This window comes from Corvus cornix, chromosome 21, assembly GCF_000738735.6.
Source record: "Corvus cornix cornix isolate S_Up_H32 chromosome 21, ASM73873v5, whole genome shotgun sequence".
Classification (NCBI taxonomy): domain Eukaryota; kingdom Metazoa; phylum Chordata; class Aves; order Passeriformes; family Corvidae; genus Corvus; species Corvus cornix.
In genome coordinates this window covers 743,593-762,699 of record NC_046350.1, presented here as the reverse complement: position 1 = coordinate 762,699, position 19,107 = coordinate 743,593, and the positions used below count along the sequence as shown (strand labels likewise).

General features: G+C 57.1%; 3 protein-coding genes across 4 annotated transcripts; all 3 read left to right on the top strand.

Annotated features, from left to right (window-relative positions):
- Positions 1–8,909: 8,909 nt before the first annotated feature.
- Positions 8,910–11,051, top strand: C1QA (complement C1q A chain). Of its 2 annotated transcripts, XM_039564041.1 has the most exons (4): positions 8,917–9,021; positions 9,558–9,579; positions 9,792–9,962; positions 10,078–11,051. In XM_039564041.1, the coding sequence occupies exons 1-4, from the start codon at positions 8,932–8,934 to the stop codon at positions 10,644–10,646; spliced, it is 852 nt and encodes a 283-aa protein (XP_039419975.1). In that variant the 5' UTR covers positions 8,917–8,931; the 3' UTR covers positions 10,647–11,051. The 2 variants fall into 2 exon arrangements, with proteins under 2 accessions (XP_039419974.1, XP_039419975.1); XM_039564040.1 differs by lacking the exon at positions 9,558–9,579 and having other exon boundaries at positions 8,910–9,042.
- Positions 11,052–12,145: 1,094 nt separating this feature from the next.
- Positions 12,146–14,298, top strand: C1QC (complement C1q C chain). The gene is made up of 3 exons (XM_010412468.4): positions 12,146–12,252; positions 12,918–13,107; positions 13,325–14,298. Exons 2-3 carry the CDS (start codon positions 12,927–12,929, stop codon positions 13,879–13,881), a joined length of 738 nt encoding a protein of 245 aa, XP_010410770.3. The 5' UTR covers positions 12,146–12,252; positions 12,918–12,926; the 3' UTR covers positions 13,882–14,298.
- A 940-nt stretch (positions 14,299–15,238) lies between these two features.
- C1QB (complement C1q B chain) lies at positions 15,239–17,664 on the top strand. The gene is made up of 3 exons (XM_039564042.1): positions 15,239–15,347; positions 16,497–16,656; positions 16,958–17,664. Exons 2-3 carry the CDS (start codon positions 16,497–16,499, stop codon positions 17,524–17,526), a joined length of 729 nt encoding a protein of 242 aa, XP_039419976.1. The 5' UTR covers positions 15,239–15,347; the 3' UTR covers positions 17,527–17,664.
- The last annotated feature ends 1,443 nt before the right edge of the window (positions 17,665–19,107 follow it).

Below are 19,107 nucleotides of genomic sequence, written 5' to 3'. Positions count from 1 at the left end.
GACAATTTGAAAGGCTCAGTAAATCCCCTCTTAAGCCCCGGCGAGGCACATCCAGCTCCAAGAGCAAGGATGTGGCTCTGCCCAGGGGGTGCTACATCAGAGCAGTGTAGGAGACACTTGAGAAGAGACACAGATCCCAATAATATGGGCTTTTAGGGAATTAGGGAGATCCATCCAGCTCAGGACCAAGAATGGGAGGCACAAACTGTAATCTCCTTGCACCATTGTGGCAAATGAGAGGCTTCATTTGACTTCTCCTGATAAATTAAATTGAAAAAAATCAGGGATTACTGGAAGGATTAGAGCTCCTTAGAGATCCCACTGCCCATCCCAAGGCTCCTGAATCCTGCTCATGAAGGCTAATGCAAACAAATACGTCCCGTTACAGGATGAATCTGACCTGGCAATAAAAATGCACTCTTTTTGTCACGTGAAATGCCGCATGAAGCCCAGCTGTAGGGTCCTGCATATATCACCTCGTGCTTGGCCTCATGCTGGGACCTCTATGTCCACCAGATCAGATCGTGGAATCACGGAATCCCAGACTGGTTTGGGTTGGAAAGACCTTAAAGCCCATCCAGTGTCACCCCTGCCATGTGCAGGGACACCTTCCACTGTCCCAGGCTGCTCCAAGCCCCATCCGGCCCGGCCTTGGACACTGCCAGGGATCCAGGGGCAGCCACAGCTGCTCTGGGCACCCTGTGCCAGGGCCTGCCCACCCTCACAGGGAGCAATTCCTTCCCAATATCCAGAGGACCAGGACCCACTGTCCAGAGGCAGCCACCTTCCAGGATGCTCTGTGGTTCCCCACCCTGGTGAAATACACAGGGCACAGGATCTGTCATCTTCTGCCACCAGTGCAAATGTCCCTCAGGATCTGGAGTGTGGAGCTGTTTCAGGACTTTGGGCCACTCACTGGGGTGTTTGGAAAAACAGTGTTCAGAGTGACCTTCCCCACAGTGCAATAAACCAGACACACTGGCAGTAAATTGCATCAATTACGGGGAAGTCAGTAATTAATTAGAAGCTGGGATTCTTCTCATCCCTCATTGCAGCTCTGAAATTAAAAGTCCAGGTGAAGAATAACTCCAGGCCAAGGAGTCAGTGCTGGGGCTGCCACAAAATTGCCCCCACGCAAAGGGTCTGGAGTGGCCTCTGAGGTGTTGATTGATTTGCTTCTGAGTTGGCAGCAAGGACATGGGTTTGCCCTCTGCATATGGGAGAGGATGTGGACAGGAGTGAATCCTGAATGGCTCATGCCACTGCGAGTGGAAGTGTCTGTCCAAGCGGAGAAGGGGCCGTGTCCTGGTCGGAAGCAGTGGAGGTGGTGCGGGACAGTGAGCTCACAGCAGGAGCAGAGAGGTTGGGGTGTGTCCATGGAGGGCAGGGGGTTGTTGAGCTGATGGAAGTGCCTCAGAGGATGTTGGATGCGTGTGGACCACCCCAGGATTGAGGATACAGGTACTGCTGCCCTCTGCTTGGGGAACAGAGCCAGAGAGCTGCCAAAATCAGAGCTGATGAAGGTCTGCATTCATCTGACCAGGATTGTCAAATCCCAGAATGGCTTGGATTGGAAGCAACCTTAAAGACCACCGCATTCCAACCCCTGCCATGGGCAGGGACTCCTTCCACTCAAGGTGGCTCCTTCCACTCTCAGAGCACAGGAATGGGGAGGCATCGTGGCGTCCAGCCTAGTGCAGGCTGAACACCTCCCTGCCTTGGAAACGTCCGTCCCAGCTGTGCTCGGCCCTGCTACTGGGATATTCCCTGAGAAAGCTGAGTGCCAGCTTGGCCGATGGAGCCTGAGGCACATGCCGGGGCCCCGCTGGCCATGGGCAGAGGCAATCAGAGCCTCAGGAGCAGCAATCGGCCGCCCTCCAAATTGGGCAGCCGTGAGAAGTGAGCCTGGGAGCTCACATCGATCCGGCAGCCAAGGTCAGGTAGAGGGAAGCTGAGTTCCCAGAACAGCCACTGTGGAAAGTGAGTTTTAACAGAAATGAGGTGTAATCGGCTGCAGCCAGCACAGACCTCCAGCTGCCATGACCCAGTTAACACTGACGCTTGCCTGCAGGAAACTTCCACTCCATTTTCAAGGCCTGATGTCAGGGAAAGCAAGTTATGGCATGGAGATAAGTCTGGGAAGGGGGCACGATGCTCCAGTAGCTGTCAGGATCTGTCTGGGCACAGGGTGCAGGAAGAATCTGTGCTGGTCATCCCAGCCCAGTGGGGAAGCACAACATTGCTACAAACCAGTGCCTGATGGTTCCCAATCCATTGGGATGAGAACATCCCTTCCTGATGGTCTTGCCATGGCCTAATGGCCCCAAAGAGTGCAAACCCCACAGAACCAGAATTGAGGCACCAAAACACACAGCCCAGAGAGGGACACCCTGTGCCTCCCCTCCAGTGTGGCCATCACATGGGATTTGAAGGGAATCCCACCATGTCCAGGATGTCTCTCAGAGCCTCATCTCCTGAAGCTGTAGCATAAAGCTGAAAGGAATGAGGGACTTGTCTTTACGAACAAGCTGTGGGCCTGCTGGTAGATAAAACTAGCACTGAGACATAAAAGAAACAATGGGAAGGATTCCACTGATTGATGAATGGAAAGAAAGAGATTTCTCTTTACAGATAAACTACAGGTCTGCTGATAAATGAAATTGGATATTGAGAGATGAAAGAAACAATGGGAAGAACCATAAATTCCATTAAGAATTAAAATAAAGGGGGGGTTATACATTAGAAGGGAGTCTTAGGTATTAGGCATTTTGGGAAGTCTGTACCTCTCAAGTACCTCAGCCAATGGGGAAAGGGAGAGGGAAATGCGACTGGGAAATTAGGATAAAAAGGAGGCTGCGTCCTCTAACAATTTGAGAGATGCCAGGGGAATGTGCCATGGCCTCCCCCTTTATTCGATAAAGTAACGGGACTCCTCTGTCTCCTTTTTGGACATAAACCTCTGGTGTTTGTGGATTATTTTTCCTCACAAAGCCAAGAGGGAAAGGAAGGACAAGAACTGGGATTTTTTTGTTGTTGTTGTTGCCTTGTAAAAATGGCACTTCAAGATATTTTTAAGTCTTTAGGGGTGTTTAGGAGATACCATGGACTCTCCTCAAGGGGTGAATGTTGCATGAAGGCCTTGTTGCCTTTGTAAAATCATGGTTCAGGCCTGTTACTTCAGCTAAGTAGAAAAGGACTGTGGGAAAGAGACACAGCAGAATTAAGGGTAGAAAAACACGCTGCGTGACCATCGTGTGCTCACATCGTGGTGGTTGGTTGAGTTATGTTTGTTGTGCTTTAAAGCTATGTAAACAGATAACCGGCTAAGTGCTTAAAAAGGCCGGGTTTTTGCAATAAAGTGGCTCTCCTTTGCACCTGCCTGGGGAATCTGCTTCGCTCCTCATCGCAACAGGCGAACAGGCTCAGGACTCACTGCTGGAGTAGGGAAGGGGCTGGGGTGAACACCAGGCTGAATGTGAACAGAGCACAGATGAGCCAAACTGCTGCATCGGGGGGATTGTGGCCAAGGCAAGGGAAATTGTTCATCCTTATGATCAGCAGTGGGGAGGCCACCTCACTGTCAGCCAGGGGAAGGGGAGGGTGATCTCTGCTGCAGCTGCTTGGGAGCAATTGCAAGGAAAGAGAGCTAAACACATCTCAGTGATGCCAAATGACATAACTAGGGATGGTGGGCACACAGGGGACCTTCACAGATTTGGGATGGACATCAGGAAATGTTTCTTCACCTGAGTGTGGTCCAGCTCCAAGACAGGTCACTGGAGTGATGGGGATCTCTGTCCTTGGGAAGGACAGAATCTCATCCTGGATGCATCCACTGACTTTTGATGAGGGTGGGAAGACGCCAAACATGATCCATGGTGGCAATCAAATCGGTATCCTATGCAAGAGTCCAGAGGCTCCCTTCAGCCCGTAGTCCTGTGAACACTTTCTGGCTCTTCACAGACCAATGTGAGCAGCCCTTGGTTCCCAGCCAGGCCCTACCATTCCCAAAAGCCTTTTGCTTCCTTTGTTTGCCCTTCTCCCCTGTGGAATGAGCCAGCCCTGCCAGGACAGCTCGGATGTGCAGGGCAGGGACTCCTGCTGCTCGCCCTGGGGCTCCAGGCGTGTTGTCAGCACAGCTCGGGGCACCCTGCTCTGATACCATCTTATTTATGGCACATCCTTCCTGTCTTCTCCCTGCTATTATTGCCTGAAATGCTGTAATTTAGATTCCGGCTGTGTTTGATTGCAAACTCCCCCAATCTACAAATTTCAGTGACAAGCACTAGAGCAGCTCATTTACATGCCAAAGTGATCAATCTGGAACTGCTTGTTACACCAGAGAATAAATAAATAACGGATACATTAAAGAATGGGGAACAATCAGCCAAATTAACCAATAGATGTCGAATAATGACAAGCCCTGACATCCTTAACAGGGAACAAGAGAAAGAGGGATGGGACAAGCTTTCCCAGCATTGCCCAGGGCTGCTCAGCACTCATCTATCTCCTCTAGTCCCATGAGCCATCAGAGATGTGCATCAATGACAGGAGACAGCCAGCAAGGGCTGGAGCCTGAAATCCTGGCTCTTAAACCACATACCTGTGTTTATTCCTCACACCTGCTCTGTGCAAGCATCCGTCATAGGAACACATCCCCTGGGACAGCAATTAAAGCGTTTCAGGCGTGTGGCAGTGTGCCACCCAGTGTTACACAGTGTGGCAAGAAGCTTTGCAGCCCGGTTTTCACCTGACATCTCACTAAATCCTTCCAGGGCACCATCTTTCTCCACAAGACCCTGACAGGAGGATGGGTCCAGGTGGGGGTGAGTTTCTTTTCCCAGGGAACAAGTGACAGGACAAGAGGAAAAAGCCTCAAGTTGTGCCAGGGGAGGTTTAGGTTGGATATTAGGGAAAATTCTTTCACTGAAAGGGCTGTCAGGCACTGGCACAGGCTGCCCCGGGCAGCGGTGGTGTCACCTCCCTGGAGGGATTTAAGGGACCTGTGGATGTGGCACTTTGGGGGCGTGGTTCAGTGATGGACCTGGCAGTGGTGGGTTAATGTTTGGACTCCAGGACCTTAGAGGGCTTTTCCAAACTTTATGGTTCCGTGATTCCCTGATTCTATTTGGGACAGCCCAGCTCAACAGCTGCAACATCCATCTGGGTGGTTATTCAGGCACCATTAAGCCACCAGTGGCTGCAGAAGGGTGGATGCTGTGAGCTGTCCTCACCTCCCAGTGGGTGCAGGTGGCCGACTGGGATGCTGGTGACTGGCAGCAGAGGGGTGTGTGGTACCTGCCAGCACCGCCGATCTCCATCACTGCCTCCCGTTCAGTGACAGGTAAGTGCCAGCTGTCTGATTTATCCTCCTCTGGCAGCTCCTGCCTGTCAGGCTCGGCACCCCAGGGATCCCCAGCAGGGAAGGCAGTGCAGCAGCATCTCTCCCTGTTGTCTGCTGTCAGCAGCTCGTGTGTGCCTGCAGGCACTGGGGACGTGGGAGGCTGCGCAGGGGTTGCTTCCTTTCCATGAAGGGCTGCAGGGCTGGGAGGGCACTGTCCCGTCTCACCTGGCACCCCAAGCTGGGAGGGCAGCCAGAGGTGAAGGAGCTGCCCCATGGCCCATGCTGAAAGGAGGAGGGGTGCTTGGGGTAAAAGTCATCTGGAGCAGAGTTCCTGGGTGTGCAGCAGAGCCAAGAGGCCATAACAGGTGCCCTAAATCATGTGGATGCTCACCTGAGTGCTCGGGTTCCCCAAATACCAAGGCATCGTCCTCTTTGGGGATGATTTTGTGACACCTGGGGCTCCGCAGAGCATCTACATCCTCTGGCTATTCCAGGTAACCTCTGCATTGTGCCTGGCCCCACTCCATGCCATCTGGGGGTCCCCTGCATTGTCCCAGCTCCTGCTCCATGCTCAGCCTGCCCGCGGTGCTGCTGGAGGGCTTCTGGACCTGCGCCACAGGGAGAACCCGGCAGGGCTGTACGGCCTGGTCCTCGCCGAGCGAACCCCTCTTGTCCCGCAGTCTCAGGGAGGGCCGAACTGCCCCAGCCTGGGGAGGGGGTGTTTGGGGCCGCTGGGGAGATGGGCTGTCCCGGCTCTCACGTGCAGGGTGCCGGCACAAGGTGTCCGAGTGGGCAGCTGGACACGCCGCGGCCCCGGGGACGGCGGGGTCACCCCGAGCCCGCGCTCCCAGCGCAGAGCGGGGGGCACCGCGCTGCTGAGGCAGCAGCGCCATCTCGCGGCGCGGGCCCTCGCTCCGGGCCGGCCGCGTTCGCTGCCCGCTGCCGGCGCTGCCCGGGGCGGGACCGCCGGTGCCGGCTCGGGGACGTGTTTGTGCCGGCACGGGGACGTGTTGGTGCCGGCGCGGGGACGTGTTGGTGCCGGCGCGGGGATGTGTTGGTGCCGGCGCGGGACGTGTTTGTGCCGGCGCGGGGATGTGTTGGTGCCGGCTCGGGGACGTGTTTGTGCCGGCACGGGGACGTGTTTGTGCCGGCACGGGGACGTGTTTGTGCCGGCACGGGGACGTGTTTGTGCCGGCGCGGGGACGTGTTTGTGCCGGCACGGGGACGTGTTTGTGCCGGCGCGGGGACGTGTTGGTGCCGGCACGGGGACGTGTTGGTGCCGGCAGCTGCGGTCTGCAGAAGCCTCCGGGATGGCGCCGTGCGGTGCTCGTGCCTGGCTCCCTGCAGCCGGCACCTCTGGAGCCACGGCTGTCACTGGAAGTGGCTTCCCACTGCCGGAGGGCAGGGTCAGAGGGGATGGTGGGGACAAATCCTTCCCTGTGAGCGGGGAGGGCCCTGGCGCAGGTGGCCCAGAGAAGCTGTGTCTGCCCCATCCCTGGAAGTGTCCAAGGCCAGGCTGGGCGTGGAAAGTGTCCCTGCCCGTGGCAGGGGTGGAACAAGAAGAGCTTTAAGGTCCCTTCTAACCCAAACCAGTCTGGGATGTCCCAGCTGCAGATCCAGAGGAGGAGGACGTGCTCAGAGGATGGGAGAGGAAAGCTTGGCTTGACCACAGCAACTCTGGAAGTTAAGTGAGTGGGGATAAACACTTCTCAGAAATCTCACAGATCTGGAGGAGGGAACACCCAGGCCAACACCAGCTTCCAGGAGATGCTGGAAACCCCCAGCCAGCCCCTGTAATTCAGCATTTATAATGGGGTTAAGGGGACAGCAGAAGACAAAGGACACAGAGCATGAGGACACAGCCATCAGTCAATGCTGGATGAAATGATGGAGTGGTCTCGTTTGAGCTGTATATTAAGAAAGGGCAATAGGATAGAAATACAATTACTGTCCAGAAGCACCGTTTGGTGGAAGGTAGGTTCTTTAAGCTCACCTGTCATCTTGTCTTGACACGGTTACAGGTCAGGTTGATAGGGGTACTCTGCTGATAAAATAAAATCACATTTCTTCTGGGCATCTGATTTATTATGGGGTGACATTTTGATTAAAAATTTGTAATATATTGCATTAAGCGAGCATCTAGTCAATGAATTAAAGACCGAGTGACAGATCTCTGTTGGCAAAGGTCTCTGGACTGAGTTTTGGTCATCGCCTTTTTCAGCTGTTTTGGAAATGATGCAACACCTGCCTTGAGGATGCAACACCTGCCTTGGGAATGCAGGAAGCAGAAGGCAGGAGGGATAGGGGGTTTGCCAACCCCCCCTTGATTTTGGAGTCACCCTAATCTCAGGCCTGCTTACTGCCCTCTTTCCTTGGATATCCTCCCCTGAGCCCTAGCTCCAGCTCTGGGGCCTCTTCCTCATGAAGGTCAGGGCAGCTGTCACACGACTCCTGAAAGGACACTCCAGGGGATATGGATGAGAAGGCTCCTCCTCACTGCCCACTGTGTCCCCCATGGGGTGACCTGGCTGGTCCCCAGGGTCCCAAGGATGTCCACCTGCTGGAGTCACTGTGGCACCTCCCGTCCCTGATGTGATGGGGTTTGGGGACTGGTGGCGTTTTGGGGCTCTTTTTTAGCAGAGCTGAATGTGCACCCCTGGACCCACTCCATGCACTCAGCGATAGGAGGTGCTGGTGTTTCACTTGGCAGATCTCGAGGCCACACACAGCTCCTGGGTTTGCCCAGATCTGGCTGGTGCAAGGCACAGTCACCCAAAGGGGACTGAGAGCATCGTCAGTGCCAGACACCCTCATCTTTTCCCACTATACTACAGACACCAGGTCCCCAAAGCCCTGAAGCAGGGCAGCGGGAAGGAGATCATTGGACCATGGACTATCCTGAGTTGGAAGAAACCCCCAGGGATCATCCGTCCCACTCCTGGCCCTGCACAGACACCCCAGCAGTCCCATCCTGTGCCTCAGAGCATTGTCCAAACACTCCTGGAGCTCTGGCAGCCTCGGGGCTGTGCCCATTCCCTGGGGAGCCTAGGCAGTGCCCAGCACCCTCTGGAGGAAGAACTTTTCCCTGATATCCAACCTAAATAATCAAGGCCCAGCTGAACCACACAGGCACTGATGATCCCTTTGCTGGACCCTGCTCCATCAGAGTGCAGTGCCAAGGTGGGCACCTGGAGGGGTCAGCACCCAGCAGCACCATGACAAAGCTGGGTACCAGTGACAGACACACACCACCCATCACGCAGAGCAGAAACCTCCAAGGGTGATCCCTGGGCTGCCCCAAGTATCCCTTGGGTGGCTGTGACACCTGGTGCTCCCACCCCTGTCCCCTCCTGCCATCTCAGCAGCCTGTGGGTGTCCTGAAGTCATGTTGCTTTGTGCCCAGTCACCACCAGCTGTGGGGACTGTGCTGCTGGGCCAGGCTGGGCACCCAGCAGTCCTGCACTCTTGCTGACCAGGCTGTTTCCAGTAAAGCCAGAGTCAGGCGTGGAAAGGGGAACAAGTTTCTTTCCTGTAGAGAGAAAGTGAAACGCATTACATCCCTTCTCCAACCAGGCAAATCACAGCGCATGCAAGTTCATCCTTCCCACCCCTCTTCTCTTCCTCCCTACTCCCAGAGAAGAGCTTCCAGCAAACCGAGCTGCTGCTCACACTGCTCTGTCTTCAGCCCCTGCACCGAGGTAAGTCGCCACTAACAGCTGGGGACACTCTCCTCTCCTGCCACCACTTTCCAGTCCTTGCTCCCTGTCCTCCTTCTTTCTTCACTGCCCCCTCCACAAGGGTTCAAAGTAGGAAAACAGGGAGAAGATGATGGCAGGGGAGAAGAGAGGGAGCTGCAGTAATCTGTCCTTGCTCTATGTGGTTGTGGACATCACTGGGCTCTGCAGGCTTGTACCAGGCTGAGAACCTCAGGTTCTGGGATAGGTTGGTGTCCTCTCTCCCAGCTCTGCATGTTGGAGGTTCAGATCCCATTTGCTGTTTTGCCCTTTCCTGTTTATCCCTGTCGTGTGTCTTTGCATCCTTTCCTCCCTTGTGCTCTCTATCCCATGGGACCACTGCCCCCCACAGCAGTGCTTCTGCCCCAAGACGGGAATAAACTTCCTCTACAGGCATATCAGGTGCCCCCACCCATGCCCAGGACATGTAGCAAAGGGTTTGTGTCATGCTCCACATCCTGGGCTTTTCAATCCCACAGCTCTGCCATGGGCATGTCAGAGGTTTTTAGCGACATCAGTGATTTCAGATCACATGAGGAAACAGTCTCAAAACCCTTCCAGGAAGTTATTTCCACCACTGCATGAGGTGTCTGCTTACCCATACTGGACAATGCAGTAGATCTGTGCATGCATCTGATGAGGGCACCTGCACATCTGTGACTAAGGTTCATCTGTGTGTTTGCCTCCATCCCCAATTCATCCCTGTGCTGCAGGAGGCAGGATGCAACCCGGATTCTTGCTGGCAGCCAGCACCCTGGCAGCAGTGCTGGGCATGGCCCTGCTGGAGGATGGAGTGTGTAAGGCACCGGATGGCAAGAATGGCTCCCCTGGAGCCCCTGGCCGTGATGGGAGGCCAGGGCAGAAGGGTGATGTGGGAGAGCCAGGTAAGAGGAAGGGGGGGGGGCCTGGGAGCCTCTTACAGGAGCATCCTGGGCTGTGGGAGCAGCTCAGGAGATGCCAGATGTGCGTGAACTCCATCTCCTCCCCACTTGTCCCCAGGGAGACCAGCGTCAAGCACAGGCACCAAGGGACCCAAAGGGGATGCAGGCGAACCAGGGCCTCCTGGCCTCCCAGGCATGGTTGGCATACCTGGCCCACCCGGCCCTAGTGGAATGACAGGGCTGCCAGGGATGCCGGGACGAAAAGGGATAGCTGGTGATATTTTGGAGCACCCGCGTCCTGCCTTCTCCGCCTCCAGGTTGTCACCCCCGCGCGCAGGCACGACGGTGGTGTTTGACAGGATCATCACCAACCAGGAGAACTCCTACAGTCCCCAGACCGGGAAGTTCACCTGCAGCATTCCCGGGCTCTACTACTTCGCCTACCAGGTGGTGTCCAGCGGCGACCTGTGTCTGAGCATCACCAAGAACAGGCTGCGCGTGGTCAGCTTCTGCGACAACAACAGCCACGGCATCCTGCAGGTGAACTCGGGCAGCAGCGTGCTCAGCCTGGCCACGGGTGACCAGGTGTCCCTGACCACCGACCCTGCCCGGGGCAGCTCCATTTACAGCGGCTCTGAGGCCGACAGCGTCTTCAGCGGGTTCCTGGTGTCCCCAGAGACAGCCTGAGGGACTCCCACAGCATTGTGGGGTGTCTGCCTGCCTGGCTGCTCCCCTGTGGGTGTGTGGGATGCTTTAGTGCCACAGCACATGGGGATGGTCCCAAATTGATGTGTCCTGTGCTTCCGCCAATGTCACAACTGGCCAAGCTGTGGGTCACCACTGCAGCAGTCACCACCACGCTGAGCCTGCCCACACTGTCCTGGAGGCTGTGGACTCTCATCCCTTTCTCCTCCTGGGCACTCAAGCTCCACTCCCAGCTGTCATCAGCTGTGGGTCTTTGATCCTGAGTGGGAAAATCACTGCCTGCCACTGCTTCTGCCCCACTAACCACTGCAAAAGCCTTCCTGGCACCGGGACACGTCCTGTCACATCCTCCCCATCAGTATAAATAAACGCTTCTTCTACCACTGCTCCTTGGGTTTTCTTTTCTACTCATGCATTTTCCCCAAACCATCAATATCCTGGACCCCTTCCCAAGCTTCCCAGGGAGAGAAATGATTCCAGCTTGTCCTTCAAAGGCAGAAGGACAGGAGGGAATGGAGTGTCCAATCAGAGCTGACACTTCCAGGGAGGAATAAGAAACCTCTGGGACAGGGCTATGTGTGTCCTTCTCTGCCGAGCCCAGGGCAGCTGTCCTACAGGGGAAAACACAGGCAGCAGATGCTGCACCTCACCCACATGGTCCCGTGCTGGCACCCAAACTCTCCCGAGAAGACAAAAGGCAGCTGTGGTCCTCTGGCATTACAGCAAGGAGGGACAGGGACATTGGGGCACTGATGGGGTTGTGGCGTGATGGTGGTGGAGCTGTGAGGTTCCACCAGCTGTGAGCTGTTGGGGTGACATGAGAGGGAGGTACAGCAGGCTGGGCTGGTCAGGAAACATCAGATGCCATACCCTGAGACTGCTCCTCAGGAGAGCTGCTCCACAAACACTGGGCACTCAAATATCCCCGTTCCTGGAGCACTGAGGAGGAGGCTTGGTCACCTGTGAGGAGCAACACCCCAGTGAGGGACCTCGGGGCCTCACCGAGTCCAGCACCCAGCAGAGCTGGTGGGGCATGGGGAAAGGTGCAGATCAGAACCTCTCAAGGGGAAACATTCTCCAGTCCCATTTAGGGGTGCAGCATCTTCCATCAGAGCCAGGCAGTGACGTTGCAGCAGCCCATCCGTGCCACAGACATCTCCATCCCGCTGGAGTTGGCCTGAGGCTCTGCTCCCAAGCTGCCCTTCTGCTCAGAAACAAGGGAAGTTAGAGGCAAAGCAGGGGATTTGGAGGGGCTATTCCCTGCAGTGGCTTGGGGGGTTGTGCTGCATCTCTTTGAGCTGTGTCCCACCTCTCTCCTTCCAGCCCTTCCTGTTGCAGTGGCACCAGTACAGGTTTCGCTGGACAGCCAAGAAAGCGCTGGCTCAGCAGAAACCATCGGGCAGGAGGATGTGAAATTTGGGTGGGAACAGCTGGGGGTTCTGTGTTCCCAAGGGCCCTTTGCCCTTTCCTAACTCTGTGACTTCCTCTGCGAGGGTGTCAGGGAGCCGCCCCACCGCGCTGTGCTGGCAGTGACCACGCAGCCAGAGGGACCAGCAGCACGGATTCCCTGCCCTGGTCCCCAGCAGAGGTAAGAGGTGCTGCACGGCCTGTGTCTCGGGGGTGGGACTGGGGGTCCAGCAGCATGACACGGTGCTGGAGAGGGGGAGAGTGGGAGGAGGACGTGGATGGGAGAGGAGGAGGAGGAGGAGGAGGAGGAAAGGAAGGAGACAGAGGCACCATCAGGCTGCACACAGGCTCCATGTTATGGAGACAGAACGCACCAGCTGATGGAAGGGTTGCTCCTGATGGCCAGAGCCAGGACAGTCAGGCTGCTGCTGGAGGAGGAGGGAGATCAGCTGTGTGCCGGGAGCTCCAGCCTCGGTGCAGCGCGGGGTGACGGTCTGCAGTGGCGTGTGCATTGCCAGCGTTTGGGGACACTGGACTCGGAGGGCTTGGGGCTGACCATGGGCTTGGGGCTGGCCATGGGTACCACAGACCTCATGGCTCCATCCAGACTGAAAGTGCAACCACCCCGTGCCATCAGGGGCTGCCCGGGGGTTGGAGATGAGCCCTGGGCCCATCTCCACATATCCACCTCCCCACTGCCCTGCAGTGGGAATGGGTGGGACATTGAGGACACACCCATGGCAGCCAGGTGTTCCTGCTGCATCCAGTCTCCTTTTCTCCATGTCCTGGAAGCCGCCCTGCCCTGGCCCCTCACTCCAGAACTTTCTTTTTCTTTCTGTGCTACAGAACATCAAAATGGAGAAGAGATTCTGGGAGCAGCTCTGTCTGGCTCTCACCCTCCTCCTCCTGAATCTGGGCTCTGCTGTGACTGCAAAAGACCCTCACAGCTGCTATGGAGCTCCAGGACTGCCAGGCATGCCGGGTGTGCCAGGCAGGGATGGCCGGGATGGGCTGAAGGGAGCCAAAGGGGAGCCAGGTGAGTGAGCAAGAAGGGAAACCACACGGGCTGCTCCAGGGGGACACTGAGTCCTCCATGGCTGGTCTGCCTTGGTTTGCAGGCTGTGGAGAGCATCCTCTGTGGTCAGGTGGAGAGAGGCAACAGCACTCTCCTGCCCAAGGGAAGGGGCTAGAGAAGCCTCTCCCCACACCCTGCCATTGACACTGACTCCTTTTCACCCCTCACCACCCCACAGGTATCTCAGCTTCTTCTACACAGCTAGGGCCCAAGGGCATGAAAGGGGAACCAGGCTTCCCTGGACCTCCAGGCAAGCCTGGCCCCCCTGGGGCCCCTGGTCCAAGGGGAATCCCTGGGACTGTGGGCATAGCCGGGCCCCCGGGAATGCCAGGCAGCTCCAAGCAGAAGCACCAGTCAGCGTTCTCAGTGACGAGGCAGACCAGCCAGTACCCCTTGAAGAACGTCCCCGTGGTTTTCAACACCGTCATCACCAACACCAACCATGACTACGACACCACCACGGGCAAGTTCACCTGCAGGCTCCCCGGGGTCTACTACTTCGTCTTCCACAGCTCCCACACAGCCAACCTCTGCGTCATCCTGCACAAGAACCAGAGGAGGATGGCCAGCTTCTGCGACCACAAAACCAACACCATGCAGGTCAGCTCAGGGGGGACGCTGCTCCACCTGGCTGCTGCGGACGAGGTCTGGCTGGGAGTGAATGACTACAACGGCATGGTGGGCATCGCCAACTCCGACAGCATCTTCTCAGGGTTCCTGCTCTTCCCGGACTAGAGGATCAGCAGAGCCCACCCCAGCACCCCGACTGCTTCTACCTTCCCTGAACACACTGCTCACTGCTGGGCTCTTCCTGATGCTCCCAGTTTCTCTGCAGGGAGGGGGTCAATGCCAGCAGCCAGACCCACCCCCCGGGTCTGGGGGCTGAGCACTGGTAGCTGCTGCACAAGGGGAACAGGCACATCTGGATGCATCTGCGCCCAGAGTGATGGTGCCGAGCTCCTGGTCCTGCTGGCACTGCCACGTGCATCCCCCCTGATAATCCCACATTACCTCAGAGGTCTCTCTGTGTTTCTCCCCTCCCCACCTGGGCTGCCCCAGGTTCAGCCAGGTGTCCTGGCACAGGCTGCAGCAACCCCTATGCCATGACCTGGCTGTGGAAAGTGTCAATAAAACCTTCCCCAGTGCACCTGGTGCAGTGTGTTGTTTCCTCCATGTCCTACCTCTCTGTGGTGTGCACACGTGCATGTGACATCTGGCCTTCTGCGTGGCATCAGCGTGTCCCTGAGCCTCACCGGCTGGGCCGTGCTCAGCATCAGAGACCATCACACCCCACCCACAGCCAGCTTTGCACGGGGGGTGGGATCCCTGGCTGCTGCAGGAACTGGATGGTCCCCGTGCCCCCACACCACCCCTACCAGGAGGGCACCAAGACTCCTCCAAGCAGGGCCCTGATACTCCCCTTGCCTCCAAAGCAATCCAGCTCCACGGGGGCACAGACTGCAAAGGAGACCCCAGCACCATGGCTGGGATGTCCCCGGGGTTCTTACCAGGATGGGGCAGGGAAAGCACTCTGGCCTTCCTGAGCCAGACCAAAGAAGCTCATGGTTGTGGAGGCTGCAGAACCCACCAAAACCCAACAGGGATTTCTCCTGGTGTCACACACTGCAGGGTGGAACAGGAGGTCACCTCTCTGAACATCCTGTTCTTCGCCTCCACAAGGCAGTAGCCAGAGCAGGACTGGGAATGCTTTTCCCACAGGGTAAAATCATTTCCCATTCAGGAGAGTCAGGAGCAGGGACTCGAGGTGATGGATGCTGAGACCCTGCAGCAGCCCCTGGGCCTGCAGAGCTGGAAGCGTGTGGAGCAGCCTGAGGGGTGCTGGCTGAGTGCATGCACAATTCTGCAGCCCTGGTGGGTTACCCCAAACTCGTCTGGAGCTCCCAACAGCATTCCCCATAGCAAGCACCCCTGAGCAGGACCCTGCAGGGCAGAGCCATGGCTTGGAGGGGCTCGGGGTGCTATTTGGGGATGGCTTGTTCTGCTCAGCTGACAACAGCATCCGTGGAGGATATGAAACCGCCACAGAAAAAGGGCAGGAGCTAAAGATAAAAAGGGGATGTGTCCCAGATCCTTTCACAATAACCCTTGCAGAAAACTTCTGCTTCTCCTCGCGGGCATTTCCGAGCAGGACGCTGGTGTGTCCTGCTCCATCTCCCCACCCGAGCAACAAGGAGCCCAAGGTAAGAGCAAGACTGAGCCCAAGCTTCCCCCCGCAGGCAGGAGCACGTGGGGAACCCAGCTCCGGCAGGGTGACAGTCACCTGCATTGCTGGCATTTCCCTGTGGCCTGGGGCAGAAGAGAAACAGGGGGTGGAGGTGCTGGGCTGGGGGTGGTGGAGGTACCTGATGGGACCCTGACCCCTCCTGCTACACCTGGAAGAAGGAAAGCATAGAAGTAGAGATGGCAGAGTTCCAGAAGGGTGATCAGGGACTGAAAGGTGCATCAGTCTGAAAGGTGCCCTGGGGGTGCTCTCCTGCTCTGAGAAGCTCTTGTCTTCCGATGGCCCTGGGCTGGGAGCCTGTGGATCTGTCCTTATACCTGCTGCACCCAAATCAGAGCAGCTGTGGCTGGAGGATCCAACTCACCAACCTTTTGTCCTGCTGGCACCAGAGCTTCAGAGCTGGGAAAATCCACCTGAGGTGGGGGAGTTGTGGCTGGGTGATGTGATGTCCAGATACAGCCCCCAAATGCCCAGTGCTTGTCCACATGTACCCACACAAGGATCTGGGGGAAGGAGTTGGGCAGGGAGGGCAGGAAGAAGGTGAGTCCCCAGGGATGGAAGAAGCCCAGATGACTGTCCCAGTAAGGCTTGCTAGATACAGAAATGCCTCTGGGATGGAGCAGCTGTGGGACAGGACACAGGGGGAGCCTGTGGGATGGAGGAGGGAGGTTTGGGGGCTCATTGCCATTTTTAAGGACTAGTGCTGTCCCTCAGACATGCTGATGGAAGGCAAGAGCCATTCCCTTGCAGATGACGAAACTGCTCTGGTGGGGGAAAGATTTTACCGTGCAAGTGTGGTCCTGAGATGGGATGGGGAATTTCTCCCCCAGGGGAGCAGCACGGCCACGCTGGATATCAGATCTCTGAGATAACCCACCCCAAATACTCACATGGCTGAAGCTGTGGGCACTTGTAAACTGGGCATTTAAGAGTGACGAGACACTGACAAGCCCTGCCTTGCCCAAGGGTTCTGGTCCTTTGTTTTCCCTCCCTGATGGTACTACCCAGACGTGCTTGCAGTCACCATCTTTCAGAGCAGCACAGAGTGCCTTCCCCAGCCCTCCCACCACCCAGGAAAGCCCCCCGACACCATTCCGTGCTCCCACAGATGTGGACCATGTGGGCCATGCTGATCTGCCTGGCTGGAGGGCAGCTTGCCAGTGCCACGCTCTGCAGGACCTACGGCACCGTCCCAGGCATTCCAGGATTGCCAGGACAGCCTGGCAGCGATGGCAGGGATGGGGAGAATGGCCCAAAGGGTGAGCAAGGTAAGGAAGAGGCTGCAGGTGGGTAAAACATTGTCTTGTGAATGCCAAGAGCAGGGAAAGAGTGCCAGGCACATGGTCCTGGGAAAGCAACCCATTTGCACCCGTTCTTTGAGGTCAGGTGGGGGTGAAGGAGCATCCCAAGGAACCTGGGGAAGGAGGGGGATGACAGCAAGGTCTGTCACACATGTTCAGCAGGGGTGTCCACTGACCCACACCCAGCACAGGTTTCCTTGCCTGTGGTCCCTCTGCAGACAAGTGGGGCTTGGCTGTGACCACAACAACTCTTCCTTCTCCTTCCTAGGACCTCCTGGCCAGGGTGGAGCAGAGAGAGGGGAGAAGGGAGACCCGGGACCACCGGGGCATCCTGGGAAGTTCGGTCCCATGGGCCCCCCAGGTCAAACTGGCTTACCAGGTAGCAGGGGAGCGCCTGGCCCCATGGGGGAGCCTGGTGACTACAAGGTCACCTTCAAGTCTGCGTTCTCCGCTGCCAGGAGCATCAGCTCCTACCCCCGCCGGGAGCAGCCCGTCCGCTTCGACCGCATCATCACCAACGAGAACGGGCACTACGAGAACCGCTACGGCCGCTTCACCTGCAGCGTGCCCGGCATCTACTACTTCACCTACCACGTCACCTCCCGGGGCAACCTGTGCCTCAACATCAAAAAGGGCCGGGGTGGCAGCAGGGGCGACAAGGTGGTGACCTTCTGTGACTTCGTGCACAGCAGTTTCCAGGTGACCACGGGTGGTGTGGTCCTCAAGATGGCCATGAACGAGTCTGTCTGGCTGGAGCCAACAGAGAAGAACTCCCTGGTGGGGCTGGAAGGGTCCGACAGCATCTTCTCTGGCTTCCTCATCTTCCCGGAGGCTTAGCCCACTGAGCTGTGTCTGCAGCCCACCTCTGCAGACCCTGCAGAGCTGAGGACTCCCCTGGAAACTCTTTGCTCCCAAACTGGTGCTCGAAGCACATTGCTGCCATTCTTGCACAATAAATGACAGCTCTTCGCACTATTGGTCTCTTTCTGTCTTGGATTTACCTTTTTCCTCCCAAATAATGTTCACATACCCAGGGCACTGGTTCTTGCCCCCTTGGATGCAGCCCAGGATTATTAGCATGTCATTGCTGGTGAGCAGAGCCAGACAAGCCATGCAGTTCCTGCAGCAGACCAGGCCGAGGATCTCCCTCCAGAGCCACCCAAAGGGTCCCAGCCCAGGGTTAGGAAAGCATGGAGAAGCAGCTCAGCCTTTAGCAGGGGGCAGGACACATGACATAGTGGGAAAATGTGGGCCACTGGGTACTGGTGGTGTGTGGGGAGATGCTGGAGATGGTGCTGTACTGGAGAGTCCTGACAGTGGCAGGGTCTGGGGACACAAACCTCTCTTGGACATTTTTTTGGGGTGGTGGTGACAGAAATACCCACAGAAGATTGTCAAAGCTTGTGACAAGGTGGGGCGGGTGAGCGTGGGCAACCGGATGCCATGATGGGGTGTGGAGGACACCCCCATTACAGCCTCCAAACCCCAGCACAGAACCGACACGTCCCAGAGCACAGCCGAGCCCTCCCAGACTGCTCCTGATCAATGGCAGAGCTGTGGACCCAGGGATGTCCAGAGGAATTAAAGCTGAGGAGCCCAAGGACACCCCTGGCCCCGGGGCAGGTGACAACCCAGCATTGCACCCACGTGGGTGGGTTGCCTGCAGCCCCCAGCCCAGCCCGTGGGGGTGGACATGGGGCATTCAGGAATTTTTCGGGCAATCTGGGATTTGAAAGGATCTGGATGGAAAGGATGATGATAAGAGGTCTTGGGGAGGTGAGTGTGATATGGACAGAATTTTACGGAGCATCACCCCTGAGCTCTCCGGGTTTGCTCGTGCGTCCAGGCCCCCCAGCTCCGGGCTGCTCAGGTGTCCGTGCCCCAGCGCAGGACAGTGTCCGGGGCGCTTTGCCGGCAGGTGGCACTGGAGACTGGCTCAGCCCTCACCTGGCAGCGGCAGCAGCCTCGCTCCCCGGCCGGGCGGGCGCAGCTCCGGCGCCGGGCAGCGCGAGGGGCTCAGCTGTGCCCACAAGGTCTGGGAGGAGGCAGCGGGCAGGATTAGCCCGGTTCTATCTGCTGCTCCTCCTCCTCACCACCTCGGAGCTTTATCCTTCGTGCGGCACAATCTGTGGCTTCTGTCCCCCGGGGTGCAGCCGCCCGTGTCCCCAGCCTCTGCTGCTCTTGGAAGGACTGAGCAGAGGCGTTGGGTGTCGCATTCTGAAGTTCCCCCGCTGCCGGAGCACTGGATGGCCTTTACAGTGCAGCCACCAAACCCACGGTGTTTCACAGCTGGACATGCAGCATCACAAATAAAACTGAGTTGGGCAAGGCAGGTGGAGGAAAAGAGCAGGTGTTTGACCCGCAAAACAGGGCTGGTAACACACACTGGCTGAGCCTCCTGAACCCTCAGCAGGTAGG

Coding starts and splice junctions, on each gene's coding strand:
- C1QA (XM_039564041.1), top strand. CDS start 8,932: ATGCAAGTTCATCCTTCCCACCCCTCTTCTCTTCCTCCCTACTCCCAG. Junction 9,580..9,791: donor CTGCCATGGGCATGTCAGAG/GTTTTTAGCGAC, acceptor CCTGTGCTGCAG/GAGGCAGGATGCAACCCGGA. Junction 9,963..10,077: donor GGGTGATGTGGGAGAGCCAG/GTAAGAGGAAGG, acceptor ACTTGTCCCCAG/GGAGACCAGCGTCAAGCACA.
- C1QC (XM_010412468.4), top strand. CDS start 12,927: ATGGAGAAGAGATTCTGGGAGCAGCTCTGTCTGGCTCTCACCCTCCTC. Junction 13,108..13,324: donor GGGAGCCAAAGGGGAGCCAG/GTGAGTGAGCAA, acceptor ACCACCCCACAG/GTATCTCAGCTTCTTCTACA.
- C1QB (XM_039564042.1), top strand. CDS start 16,497: ATGTGGACCATGTGGGCCATGCTGATCTGCCTGGCTGGAGGGCAGCTT. Junction 16,657..16,957: donor TGGCCCAAAGGGTGAGCAAG/GTAAGGAAGAGG, acceptor TCTCCTTCCTAG/GACCTCCTGGCCAGGGTGGA.